This window comes from Protopterus annectens, chromosome 1.part2, assembly GCF_019279795.1.
Source record: "Protopterus annectens isolate FY-2018-M chromosome 1.part2, PAN1.0, whole genome shotgun sequence".
Lineage (NCBI taxonomy): Eukaryota > Metazoa > Chordata > Ceratodontiformes > Protopteridae > Protopterus > Protopterus annectens.
The window spans coordinates 406,548,205-406,562,888 of NC_056727.1; the positions used below are offsets into that span (position 1 = coordinate 406,548,205).

General features: G+C 36.7%; 1 protein-coding gene across 2 annotated transcripts in view; it reads left to right on the top strand.

Moving 5' to 3' along the window:
• Positions 1-14,684, top strand: part of SNAP25 (synaptosome associated protein 25) — a 560,791-nt gene that overhangs the window by 468,103 nt on the left and 78,004 nt on the right. Inside the window, exons 5-6 of one of the 2 annotated variants that reach the window (XM_044056714.1) lie at positions 3,053-3,170; positions 13,759-13,884. In XM_044056714.1, coding sequence (XP_043912649.1) covers positions 3,053-3,170; positions 13,759-13,884 — 244 coding nt within the window. Of the gene's footprint in view, positions 1-3,052; positions 3,171-3,306; positions 3,425-13,758; positions 13,885-14,684 lie in introns of both variants that reach the window. The other variant, XM_044056704.1, reaches the window with a different exon arrangement.

Below are 14,684 nucleotides of genomic sequence, written 5' to 3' on the forward strand. Positions count from 1 at the left end.
TAATTCACAATTAACAAAAAGTAAATAAAAAAAAGAAAATACAAGATGAAAAAAAGTGTATTTATTTTCATATAATTAATGTCTGCGTCATACATTTTGTTCAGGGTCCTGCCACATTGATTAAAGACTTGATAAGCAATTCAAGCATATGACAAACCATGGTCTTTATTTGTAAGATGCAATGATTGTTGCTTGCATATAGATGGTGAGCAGTCAAGGGCCTATTAGGTATTCGAAAAGTGAATTTTAGGGACAGCAGTAGCTACGAGTACATTTTTGTACATTTGGTATAGCAGGATATAATGCTTCTGGTAATGGTTACAGTACATTGGACAGCATTGCCTGGTCTGACAGATTGATACTGAGTCTGCAACCTGCATTTCTGGTGTGTGAATACAGTCCTTTTTGCACCATATTCTGGGTAAAACAAATCATAATGATAAGTCTGAAAGAGTAAATGGGCACTCTAGACCACATAGTATTAGATGAAAATGTTTAAGTAAGTTTTAAAAGAAGTTCCAGAACTTAAATGTGACAAACTACATCCAGAGCAAAAGTGACTTATAAGGGGCAGATGGATATTGTTGAGGTCTTTGTGGTACAAATAGGTGCAGACTGTAAAAAAGGCAATCATGTATCAAGGAAGTAGCACACAAATGTTTGCTAGGAAACTGAGGGTGTTATAATAACCTTTGTTATGTAACTTTCAGGAAACTATAACTAGACAATGACAAGCCCTTGTAGTTTCATCTGAAGAAGAGAAAAATAATTTTGCAGAATGGTGAACCCACCTGCACTCCCATGTGGTGGACAAGTGCATTACACCTCCCAAACTAACAACTTCATGGTTGTGTACAAAAAAAAAAAGGCCAGTTTAAAAATGGTGAAAAATTGCTGGCAGTGGGATAGAAACAGTAGTGGCAGTCATTTCCTTTGGCAAACATGACTCATTAAGTTGCAGTTTATCCACTTGTACATGATACACTGTTATATCAACAGGTGTAAGCTCATCAGTAGTAGAATTAGATGAATCAAAATGCATAAGATTTGGCTTCAATTCACAGGGGAAAAAAGGTTTTGGAGGAGTAAGTGGGCTTGGAGGTAGAAGGGAAAGACTACCAGCTAGGAAGTCTCAAACCGTGGTCAGTTGTCAGTAACTCAGTTAGTACCATAAGTAACAGTACTCATGAAAAAAGTTATTGAGCAAGGAAAACTATACAGGGCAAGCAGAAAGAACTCTAATATGAAGATACTTCCAGTAGCGGGAAACAGGACTCAAAATAAAACTCATCCACAAAGCATAGCAATACAGCCGAATTCATATTTGAGTAGACCTGAAAACCAGATGTAAGTATCGAGGATGCATACAGTAATGGTCTTCAGATATTATTACAGTGGAAACTGGCTGGACAGAGTCTACTAGGTCTTATAAATGTGAAGAACAGTCAGTTACAAACACATGAGCAGTGAAGAAGAAGCAGCAAATAGGAATGAGAAGTCACCAAAAGTGGGGAATGAATAAATAGTAGCAAAGCGGACCTTACGGTAAGTCGTTCAATAGACTATAGTCATTCAAAGGAGTATAAAGATAGAGGGCAGGTAGATTTGTCACTGCTGCATGAAGCTGGAAGTCTCATGGAGATTTGTAAAAGGTTACACAACATCTGATTGAAAAATGAAACTTTGAATGATGGCCAGTTCATTGCCAACCACTATGTGACTCTCAGGTTTTACCCAATACAAAGAAGTAACCCTTCTGAGGCAAAATGAGCTTACCCCCATATCATAGTAATTCTGAAGTTGCTCTGCCTCAGGGAAAGCTGTAATGAACTTGTTTGGCAAAAATTTGCTTCCAGAGCAAATAACAGCTTTGTTTCAATAGCCTAACCTTCACATAGATGTTATCAGTGAATTGTTATCCGAGCATTGCACTTTTAACCACATGTTTTACCACCACTAAGGAATAAATATATTGGTTGATTCTGGATGATGTGTAAATATTGTCCTGTGCTTTACAGAACCACTATCAAAATGTAAAACTGTAATTTTCAAATATGAAGCAAGAAGTAATACAAAATGATCTACAACTCTAGCTTCAATGGAAGGACACTCATGGACACTGATTTATAGATTAAAAATGAAATTATCTTTTCATGAGATGAAATCTAAGAGCTACAAATGTGATTTTTTTAACAATAATTTCCAGTCCTTACCATGACATCATTATTATTTTTAGTAAATGTATGCATATGCAGAATTAAAATAGATTCACTAAAAAGAACATTCAATAACACTAATAGAATTTTATTAATAAATATCAGAAGAAAAGCAAGTTACAGTGGATGAGTACTATAGTCAAAAAGGACAAGTTCCATGGAAAATCATTTGTTTTTCCAATACTTAGTTCAGATAAAGATTTACTAATACACTTATTTCCAGAAAAATGGAAAATCAGTGTCTGTGGTTATGCTGTAGCAAATACTTTACAATTAGAAATGTGCCTGAATTTTATGGTTGTGTGCACGATTCATGTATGTTTATCATAAAAGTACATGGTACATAAGTGTGGACTTTTTTCATTTTTAACTGTTTACCATTCCCATTGAAATCATTTTCAAGCTTTTCATGCAGTAATCCATATTATAGACTTGTTATAGTCCCATAGTCAGTTTTATGGATTTATTAAAAATTGTTATTTTTTTGTGTTTCATAAAGAATGAAGAGGTCTAACCATTGTCTTATTCCTCATGTTTCCAGAAGAATCCTTGGATATACATGTCTACAGGTGTAGCTATATGAATGTAGAGATTAGAATATTAGTATATTAAATTGCTGTGCTTCTTTTGAATTAAATGATCTTTGTTTTTAGGACTACATTAGCTAAGGAGTAATGAGGCTCACCACTTAGCCAGCTTACTTCACAGCGGCAATGCATGGGACAGAATAGTGCATTGTAATACCTTTTAGAGTTCAGTTTTCATAGTCATTTTTTCATGTTGTGTTGATGACAAATAAAATTCATTCCACGCTGTCATCCCTTTGTCCTGACCAGAACAACTCGATCGTGTTGAAGAAGGCATGAACCATATCAACCAAGACATGAAGGAAGCTGAGAAAAATTTAAAAGATTTAGGGAAATGCTGTGGCCTGTTCATATGTCCTTGTAACAAGTAGGTAGTGGGTGCCGGCTCTGCTGTGTGGTGTCCAGTATTTGTCACAGTGAATGTCTGAAGTTTTTTGTCTCTCTTCTTTGTCCTTTTTCATCTGCTTCATTCTGTGTGGATAAAAATACTTGTGTTTAATCAGAACAACTGGAACGCATCGAGGAGGGGATGGACCAAATCAATAAGGACATGAAAGAAGCAGAAAAGAATTTGACGGATCTAGGAAAATTCTGTGGTCTTTGTGTCTGTCCATGTAACAAGTAGGTGGTGCCTGCCTGCCTGACTCCTTGAGCACTCAGGGCCAGAATGCAGGCCTTTTATAGCTCACCCATGCGTGGCCCCTCCCCCCCAGGCAGGGTGAGCATGTGGCATGCAGCAGAAACTAGTGTAAATGCATTCATTTCATAGTGTAGACAATGCAGTGAGAAAAGGGCATATAGAAATCAGGCATGCTGCAGTGAAACCTTCACTATATACACACTGTATTTTTAATTTCAACATTTCTAAGTAACTGCTGTTTTGTCTTTGAAATTATAAGGGTGTTTTAAAAATATAACGCATCCAGCTTGTGGAAGAATATGGGGAGACAAAATCTTAAAAGTTTTGTTCACCATGATAAAATATCTGCAAAGTCCCCCATTTAAAGACTGCTAATTCAAATCATTATTTGATTCTTAAGGGAATAAAATATTACAATTTTTGACAGAAATGTTGAAATGTTAAGCCCTATGCATGCTCAAAAGTCTCAAGTGTGAAGGTGTACACAGGATTATTCAAAACATATGGGTTTGCTTTGCAGGTCAGTGAGTTATTGGTTCCAACAGTTTTTGTTAATTGTATTGTAATAAATTACTCACATTGTAAAACTAATAAAATATATAATGGCTACACACACACACACACTTACACACACAAACACACACACATATATATATATATATATATATATATATATATATATATATATGGGGTCTACTTCTCTACTTCAGCAGACTGAAAAAAACAAAAGGCTGAATCCCAAAATACTGAAAATGCAAAATACTGAAAACATTTTAATGCAGGGGGCAAACCCCCCTGCACCCATCATGAGGTGGGGGGTCCGCCCCCCACACCCCCTGCTAATTATGTATACCAACTCCAAGATCGTACAACAGTGGAGAAGGAGCAAATTCCATCATTCAGTATTTTGAGTTTTCAGTATTTTGGGATTCAGTCTTTTGGTTTTTCAGTCTTCTAAAGTAGACCCATATATATACATACACACACACACACACACATATATATATATATATATATAGGTAGATATGGCTATATAGATATTTCTTCTTCTTCTTCTTACTCTGTGCTGTTTATGCGCAGAGTATTATACAAAATCGTTTTTTATACTATCAGCAACATTTGACTCACACCATGAGTATCTGCCTTTCTTACCATCTCTTGCTAGGACAGTGTTATAAATTACTATCAGCAACATTTGACTCACACCATGAGTATCTGCCTTTCTTACCATCTCTTGCTAGGACACTGTTATAAATTATAATGCCTACATTTATCAGTTCACCCTTATTTAATGTACTTTTTATGTGGTTAGAGTTCAGAGATTCTTTTTATAATCTCCAACTTTCATCACTACCACAAAAAAGGCCAGTCAGTATTGTAAACCGTAAGAGTTAGCATAACCCACAATTCTTTTCTCAGAGATAACTCTTTTATCATCACTACCAGTGATGTTAGACTGAATGCTCAAAAATTACAAGCCATTTTGCTGCACCATATTATCTCATTCATGAAGTGTGCTGTGTTGCCTTTTACTATATCGCAGAAACCTTTAGATGGAGTGCTGTATGTTAAAAGTACTAAGTCCCTGATCTCAAAAACATACCTAGATATGTGTTAGCTGCACTTGATGTTTATACAGTTTGAAAGTCATGGCGACTTGTACTTTTGTCAGATTTGATCTTTAGCAATAAGTAAGTTAAAAAAAAAAGTGTTATTTGCCTGCTTCCTGTCCTTGGACCCAAACCATTAATATTTTTTTTGACTCATCCGCTTATCTACTCCTGCACTACTTTGCATGCATGTGTGTGTGTGTGTGTGTGTGTGTGTGTGTGTGTGTGTGTGTGTGTATGAGTCGGTATTTTTTGCGTCTTTTCTACCTTGACTGCTTTTAGGTTATTCCCTGTGCCGTATTTATCTGTTATTGTATTTGTGCATTTTCTTATATTTCTTACAGATTCTTGATTACATCAGTATCTGTTCAGATAGCCTTATCACTTTTTTTCCTTATATGTATTTTTCCCCGCAGTTTCTTCATCCCGAGCAGGTCAACCTCTATTCATGATTGTAAAAAGTAGCCATCTTTATAAACTCATTCTACTGAATTTTCCAACTGCATGTCTTTCTTGAGTGGAATATTGCCAGCATATTAAGTTGTTTGGTACCACACTGCTTTTTTGACAATGTGCAGTTAATCTAGCGCTGTGGCTTGGGCAAAGTATGTACAGAGCAGAGACTTGGCAGCCCTAAAAATGAAAAGTCACTACTTGTTTAAACTGTCAGGAATATGTGGTAATTACTTGGTCTGAGGTATGTAACAACCGTGCATGTTTCTGTACTTTCCTTCTGGGAGGGATAAATCTGTCATTACCCTACTGAAATCATTACTCTTTTGAGACTACATACCTGACTGGAATAATCAATAATTATACTGTAAAAACATTATTTGCTGAGGTAAAATGGTATTCAGTTTAAAACTGAAACATATATTACTGTATATGTGCTAACAGAGAAGATGTAAGGCTATTCATATATTTTGTCCTTTAAGACTATTTAAAAATACATTTGAAGATAAAATGTAGAAGTTAAAATGTAGGGGTATCAAAGTTGGGCATTTAGACTACTTAATTTAGTGCTGATGACCTGGTGACATGCAAGCTATATATCACAGCTATTTGCTTTTAGTATATTAGTGATTCTGTAATACATAATCTAACACAATATAGTCTCATTCCCAACAAAAGCATAGAGTGCAGTGGGATAACAATCAGAAATTTTGCTAATCATCATGTAAGTGACTGTGTCTAACATCTCAAAGATGCTCAGGTACTGTTTTTCAACCAGTACATATTTTTCCAATGTAAAAGGTGTTGCACCTACATAAAAAGTACATTACCCTTTTTGAAAAAATATTAATCTTGCAGCCCTGCTCTGTGTATTAATTGATGAAAAATGAGGGGTCTTGCTCATATGGTGGCAGTAGGAACAATTTCTGCATACATCTTCCTGATGAGTATTAGGAATAATAACTTGTGTGGGATGCAGAATGCGTTTCCTATTGCTATGATGTTTTTGTCTTGAAAGATACCTCTTTAGTAATTAAACTTTTCTGCATTTGTTATTTGCACAAATTTAGGGCTTAAACCCCTTATCTGAGTAGATATGATGCCAGTGCTTCTGCCAAGTAGCGTTGATTAGGTGATTACTAATTCTATAAGTAGTAATATACCATATATTTTCTACTTTAGTTTAATTGTTACTCTTTTTGGAAGGAATTGTTGCATAGGATATACAGTAGCCAGATTTTCTGCCTAGGATAAAACATTCCTCAAGCTAGCTCTCAAAGAGCAGCTTTTGATTCAAAGAACTCATCAGAACTATCACATTTATCTGATCAGAATAATTGCCTTTTAGTCCTCTGGAAAAGACTCTTAGTAATATATTCATTGACACAACCTAGATGTCAACTAGTTACCATAAGAATGGAGGTTTTCTGAGTTGGATTATTATGTAAATATGTTGTCCAGATACCTTCATCACACAACCATGCACATGTTACAAAGGTTTCTGGCAGAATCACATGTTCAAGATATCCCATGAAAAGATTAACATAAGGTGAAATAAACGTGACCTTCATAGCTGTACACTGGGCCTGTAGGTATGCTCTAGTGCCATGATAAACACATTTTGAAATGAAACATCCATGTGCATGTATAAGAAAAAATGGACAAAGCGAGACATGCGCAGTGTGGATCTTGTTAAATGGCACTCCAAGGCTTCTAATCTCTCTTGTATGTGAACACCAGTTTACATGGATTCAGCTTGCAGCTTTGTCTTATAACTATCACTTTCCGGTTGTGACTCATCCTCCCTTTGTAAAAAACGAGTAGCATCTTATTGTTACTCTAACCAGCTTCACCACAGGCATAATAGCAGTGGCCAACTTTGAAGAAAGCATAATATGGAAAAGAGCTTTAACAAAGGTGTAAGACAGAGAGCCAATGAGCCAGGACTATGAATGTCAGGTATGCAAGGACAACTGTCCGATGGACAGATATGAGAAAAGCATAATTGTGCAAGAATGGGGGGGGGACCACTGCAAGGGGAAATCAGCCTTTTCCTAAGAAGTAGTGATCTTAGAGTTGATTGCAAATAGGTAAGAGGATGTAGGAGGCAAAGCCCCCTGTTTGGGAGGTATGAAAGGCTTTGTCCCTGTTAATGAAAAAAAAAAAAAAAGAATTCCAGCAGCTTTGTGCAAATGCAGTTTATGTCAGGGAAACATATTAAAAGAGTTGACCTCAGCTGTGCAAAGACATGTCTAGCATGCAGGTGTGGTGCACACAAGCACAGATATCACTAACAGATTAAATGAGATAAGACCAGTACACCAGCCATTGGTGAGAATTCACAGGAAATACTCTGTCGTGCATTGGAAAAACAGGTCTCCATAATGATACACACGGAAAGATGGTAGTAGGAAAAAACAGGACTTGGTAGTAAGACAACCTGCCCACCTCATGGATGTATGCAAATAGATGGACAGCAAAATCTAAATAGGTTTGTCAGTAGTAATGAAGTTCCTTTTTTGCAGAAAGTAAAATAGGGTATTTAGCTGAAAGTGGGTGTGGCATTAAGCTTGAAATAAACATGTAAGTAAACAAACAAATCATGTCTCAAAAGTTGTGGTATAAAAGACTCAGTAGTGGAGGCCAGGGGAAATTTAGTGGTAATAAAAACCCAATACATGCTCAGATGCACAAAATACTAGTTACAGTAAATAAAGAACCAAAGAAAGAAAGAAAAAGGAAAGTGTAGTATATAATGAGATATGCAACATCTACTTAAAGGAGGTGACTAGATTAAATAGGCCAGGTAGCCTCCATCTTCTGACATCATCTTCTACAATTCCAGACTTCACAGTTTGCTTTCATACTTACCATTAGATTAATCAACACCCTAAAGAAATTCCTGATATTCCAGTGATTTTCTAATTTATCCATAAAGCGTTTTATGTTCACAGATAGTTGTTCCATTGCTGGCCATTAGCAGTGGTTTACTGGCTAGAGTCGGGAAACTGCATGCTGCTAAACATTCAAAATGTTAAAGCATTAGGCTACAGTGGCTGCTATGAAGCTTGGTGTGCTGATATAACTCCGCAGCAGTTGGTATGAAGCTTGTTGTGCTGATATACCTCTCCAACAATTGTTATGAAGCTTGGTGTGCTGATATGCCTCAGCAGCAGTTGTTATAAAGCTTGTTGTGTTGATATGCCTCAGCAGCAGTTGTTATGAGGGTTGGTGTGTTCATATGCCTCTACAGCACTTGTTATGAAGCTTGTTGTGTTGATATGCCTCAGCAGTAGTTATTATGAAGTTTGGTATGCTGATATGCCTCCCGAGCAGTTATGAAGCTTGATGTGCTGATATGCCTCAGCAGCAGTTATTATGAAGCTTGGTGTACTGATATGCCTCAGCAGTAGTTGTTATGAAGCTTGTTGTGTTGATATGCCTCAGCAGCAGTTGTTATGATGCTTGGTGTGCTGATATGCCTCATCAGCAGTTGTTATGTAGCTTGTTGTGTTGATATACCTCAGCAACAGTTGTTATGAAACTTGGTGTGCTGGTATGCCTCCACAGCAGTTGTTATGAAGCTTGGTGTGCTGATATGCCTCCACAGAAAATGTTATGAAGCTTGATGTGCTGATATGTCTCTACAGCAGTTGTTATGAAGCTTGATGTGCTGATATGCCTCAGCAGCAGTTATTATGAAGCTTGGTGTGCTGATATGCATCATCAGCAGTTGTTATGAAGCTTGGTGTACTGGTATGCCTCCACAGCAGTTGGTATAATGCTTGGTGTGCTGATATGCCTCCACAGCAGTTGTTATGAAGCTTGGTGTGCTGATATGACTCAGCAGCAGTTGTTATGAAACTTGGTGTGCTGATATGCCTCAGCAGCAGTTGTTATGAAACTTGGTGTGCTGGTATGGCTCCGCAGCAGTTGTTATGAAGCTTGTTGTGCTGATACACCTCAGCAGCAGTAAATCTCCTCTTACCCCCATTAGCTTTATGCAGCTGTTGTCCTCTGTACATACGGCCACAGCCAACTACAAGGTCATCTGTACTATTCCACTTCACCCCTAACTTCATATTGAAGACATATTCTTAGTAGTCATTTGAGGATTAACTCCGCTATCAGCTGTGAATTCAGTCCTGCCATGCTGGGGAGTGATGGAGGGTCTAACGCTGTCATTTTTTAATACCACTAGAAGAATGATAGTGATACGCACTACAGCAGATGTTTACACCAAGTCATAGTAGCCTTTTCTGGAAGATTGCCTTTATATCAGAGAATGGACATTTTCAAATATAATGCCCAATTTAAGTCCAAATCAGTTCAATTTCAGCTATGTGTGCTTCTGTGTTTTCATGGTTGACATTTTATTGCCCAAGTGAGAGAAGGGGAAAGGTGCCAAATTGGATTTTAGGGAAAGAAAAACAATAAACTTCCTTGGATTGAATTTAGAAAGTAATGACAAATATACATTTTGATTTTTTTATGTCTGACTCTAAATAAAGTAAAGCATGCCAAAAAATGGAAGTTGTCATTAGCTACATCAGACAGTCCCTGTAAATAAATGCCATTCATTATGGCACAAGGTTAAAATAGGGTTTGTTCTTGCTCAAATTTATTGGCCTTAAAGATTTCTGTATGTACTAAAACTTGAGAGAAGCTTTCATTCAGTATTCTGAGACACCTCCATAAGTACAGGAGGCTCTTTCTTATTTTGTTTAATTATAAATACACTTCTCATCTTACCTGATTTTTCCTCTTACTTTTCTAAGTCTGTGTCTCTCATGAGTATAACAAATGATAGTATTTCCTTTCTTGATTAACCAGACTGCCTGCGCTCTTATTTCATAGCTGTGTTTTCTGGTTGTCTGTCATTAAAAAAGGCATATTTTTATAGAGGTTTGCTCTTAGCAGTAGTTAACTTCTGAATCTTAGAATTTTATGTGGTGTGGCAATACAATCTGCCCCTTTTTTATCATAAATCATATTTCTTTGACTGCTAGCATGCAGGCTTGTAGTCTCCCAGATTTGTATTATGATGTGCTGTTTCACTTATATTTTCTTCCATCCTTGTCCCTGTTTTAATAGACTGGCTCTGTTCCAATGTCATGATTATTATGGTCAGTGTTCTCTACACATATTGCCTGCATAGAATTCATTTCTCTTTGACTTCTTCCCTGCCCTGTACTGCTGTCTATGAGGAGCGATTTATTTTTCCCTGGTATGTTCTGCTACATCCACATAAAAACATTTAAAATGGTCACAATGTAATTGTTACACTGTCCCCTCAGAAAATCATATTTTCTGTCATTAATTAAACTGGAGAATCTTCTGTGATTTTCTTACACTGTTTTTTTTTTTTTTTTTTTCCTTTCAGCCATTCAGGCAGTTATTTACTGCAGAAATTGTCAAATATGTAGGACCATCTAACTTTCCCAGTAGAACACTTCTACATCATCCCTTGTTACTTCTATTCTGATAACCAAATGCCATATGTTTAACTGAAGCAATGTCGCACCTAGGTCAACAGTGCTTTGAACCCATTTCTTGTCACCCAGATATATAGTGTCAGTTTATTTACATTTTATCCAGCAGTATCAGCCATTATTTTTAAATGTTAAGTTCAGTCTGAATCTGATGTCACTGAAAGTGATAACTAAATTATTTTTGTAAAGGAATTGGTAGTTCACTTTACCCTAGTAGAGAACTCAGTTACAGGATGAACATTTTACATGCTTTCTGTGATATTTCACAGTACAAAAGCATCACTGGATGGCTCAAACCCACTAATCAAAGGTTATTTTCTTTTTAGTTGAGTAGACTGTATTACAACGGTCTGTTACAATATGATATTCTTATGACTAGCTCAGTATTTGTGTCCATGAAGGAACACAGGTAAAAAAATCAGCAGTTCCATGTAAATTGTAGCTTGCTGAGAATTAATCACAGCTATTGACGTCAATGGGAAACAGGCACTGAATACTGATGACACACTCCCTAGCTGGAATCCTGACAGCTAGTGTTTGAATATCTTATTTTACAGCGTTACTAAAATACACGTTTTAATAATTATTTCATTAGGGGAAATCCAAATTATTAAAGGTCTGTTGAGAAAGATTAATTATACTGCTATTTTTGTTTTTTTACAAAACTTTGTATTACCAGAAATATGGTATTTTAAGGTGTACTTGGCAATCCTGGTAGTTTGATTTAGAATCTGAATTAAACTGATAAAGGTCTGGGGTGGGAATAGGAATCATAAAAATAACAGTGGTAAAGGGAGGGGAAAGTGTGTAGTCCAACACTGATCTCACTTGGAATCAAATATGTAATAATTGCTTTACAGCACTTGTGAAGGTGAGAAAGATATGGGCAATCATATTAGTATATCAGAGCATAACAACGTGCCCAGGGAATTAGTCAAATCTTCTTACAGAAAGTAGCGGCCTTCCACATTCCTGGCCTCAAAAATGACTTCTACTTACTGGGTTACCAAGTCTCACCGCTATCCATTTAAAATAGAATAACCATTGTAGGCTCATTGAAGTAGTAAGCTAAGGCAGATTATCATGCCTGCATTTGGGTGGATGTTAGATTCGGTAGCAAAGTGGACAAAGATTCTGACATTAGAGCTTTTTAAGGAAGAAGCAGCCTACTACCCCCGATCTAAAAAACTGCCTTGCATTACTTTAATTAATTGATGTATATGGCAATGACAAAGGTACATTATTAAGAGTGTCAAAGTAATGTAGAGGGATGGATGAGACTGAGCCATGCATACAAAGTAAATCATTTTTTGGTAAATGGCATTCATTCAAATTGAAATAAAAAAAATGTGGCCATGGTGTTCCTAAAATGCTGTTTATTTGAATAACAGCATGTGATTTAACTCTGAAAAATCATATAGTTGCATTCATGTGTGAGAATAACCCAGTCCATTGTCTCTTCTTAACTTCATTTGAGCTTAAAGGCAGTAGAACAATAAAAAGTGCATGAAACAAATAAACTTATCTTTTAACTAATGCAAACATATTCACAGTAATTGAGTAGCCAAAGCACAGGTGCAACAGACAGAGTCAGCGATGCTCTTTGAGTGGAATTGCTGAAGAGGTTGACTGCTGGTAATCTTTTAGCTTAGCCTGACCAAAACGTTCTGATAAAAAAAATGTAGCTACAGTAAGTACCCCATGTAAAACTTTCAGGGGTCTGCCACTGCAGGCATGCCTTGATTTTTTTTCTTTTAGACGCTGTCTGTTCCTATGGCAGCTCAGTCAAAAGTGGGTGTTGGATGGTGTTCCCAGTAAGTCCCAATGTTATGCATTTTGCTGTGTACATTTGATTGCTGCATATCCATTTTTGCCTGTGATTACCTGGGCTGTTACTAATGATGCATTATAAGAATGATAAATGAATAGAGCAGTTGAGCTTAGTGAGAATGCTTTACTTCCTTTTCATGTCCGCAGATAGTGCATGAAGTAGGCCTACAGGATCATCCACTGCTTCCATTTCTGATGCTAGTTTGCTTGTTTTTTTATTTCCTTCTGCACTCATAGATTTTATTTAATTGTTTATTTTTCTTTTTGTCTGTGTTGATAAAGGTTTGTACATCAGCTCTAGATGTACGGTCACTGTTTCCAAGTACCGATATATTATTTTGAAATGTTAATTAACCTTCAAAATTCTAATCCTGTTATAGAAGCATGAAGTTCAGTAATGCTAATGTATCTTGTAATAGCATTAATAACTAGATCAGTCTGAACATCTATGCATAATAAGTTGTGTAACAATAAATGCAAAAAATAATATTGGTCCCTGTGGATAATCATCTTCCATGAATTTACAGATCAATATAGTCAGGCCTTCCATACAACAGTGTAAATTCTGTGGTGTGATGTACACACTGTGTTTGGCAGTTTTGTTTTATGTTTGTCTGCCAGTATGTTCTGTGTTCTATGTTAAAACTCCAATGTGTCATGTAAATACAAGTTGAATGTTAACTAAATGACATTGGAAAAATATCATGTTTACTGTTGCAGACTTATAATAATTCTCATTCAGTTTACTAACCATTATTTTGGGATTTATCTCATTCTGGAGGTTTATGATATATCGGTATAACACAGCATCCCTATCTGAAACTCATTTGCCTGATTCAGACCCTAGCTTGCAGAAACATGTTTTGCTATTCTTCTATTGACCTGTTTCTCATTCTCAGGATTGGTACTGATGCTGTTTTGCTTACACAGACTAAAATCAAGTGATGCCTACAAGAAAGCCTGGGGTAACAATCAGGATGGAGTTGTAGCCAGTCAGCCTGCCCGTGTTGTGGATGAACGTGAACAGATGGCCATCAGTGGGGGCTTCATTCGAAGGTGAGGAGACTATGCTAAGTAATTTTCCCAGTAGCTGAAGGAGTCCTTTTCTGTACTTTTTTCCAGTGTTACAGGTATAGCTCACAGTTGTGAAACATGAATACTATGTGCTTTTTCAAATATTTGATGTTCTAGTTTCTTAGGCCTCTCAGGAGTAGACTCTGTTGATACATTTAAGCAGCTGATGTTGTTGAGGAAGCTATCAGTTATATTTGTTCTAAGAAAATGAGGCCCTCTGAAAGCTGTCCACTGCTGCATACTGCCATATTTGGAGAGACAGTGAATTCCACAGGACCAGGGCCCCGTATGATAGAAAACTTATGATAGAGGTATACAGTTACATTTTGGAAGTTTCTGACATTCCCTTAGCAGCAGATCGGAGTGAGTGTGCCACTTGTAGAGTGTCAGCAGCTCCTTTAGGAAGGCAGGACCTGAATCCTGCAGGGCATGGAACATTACAACTAATAACTTGCACACTAAAATTTAGGCCACCCGAAGCCAGTGCCAGCTTTGTGACAGAGAATGTATATGATAATAATAGGCTGAACCTGCCCAAGAGTCTAGTTGTACAATTTTGGACCCATTGGAGCTAAACAAGGTTTGCATTCTTACAGCTGGTTAAATAATACATCAATAATCCAGACATGAGGAAAATGGGATATGAACAAAGTTGCTTAAAACTAGTTCAGGGTAAAATATTTTGTACATCTGCTGTATCAAAAAAATAATTACCCAGAGCTATTTTTGAAAAAAAAAAAATGATTCAGTCTGAACTCTGAAATAGAGACTTCTGTGCTGCT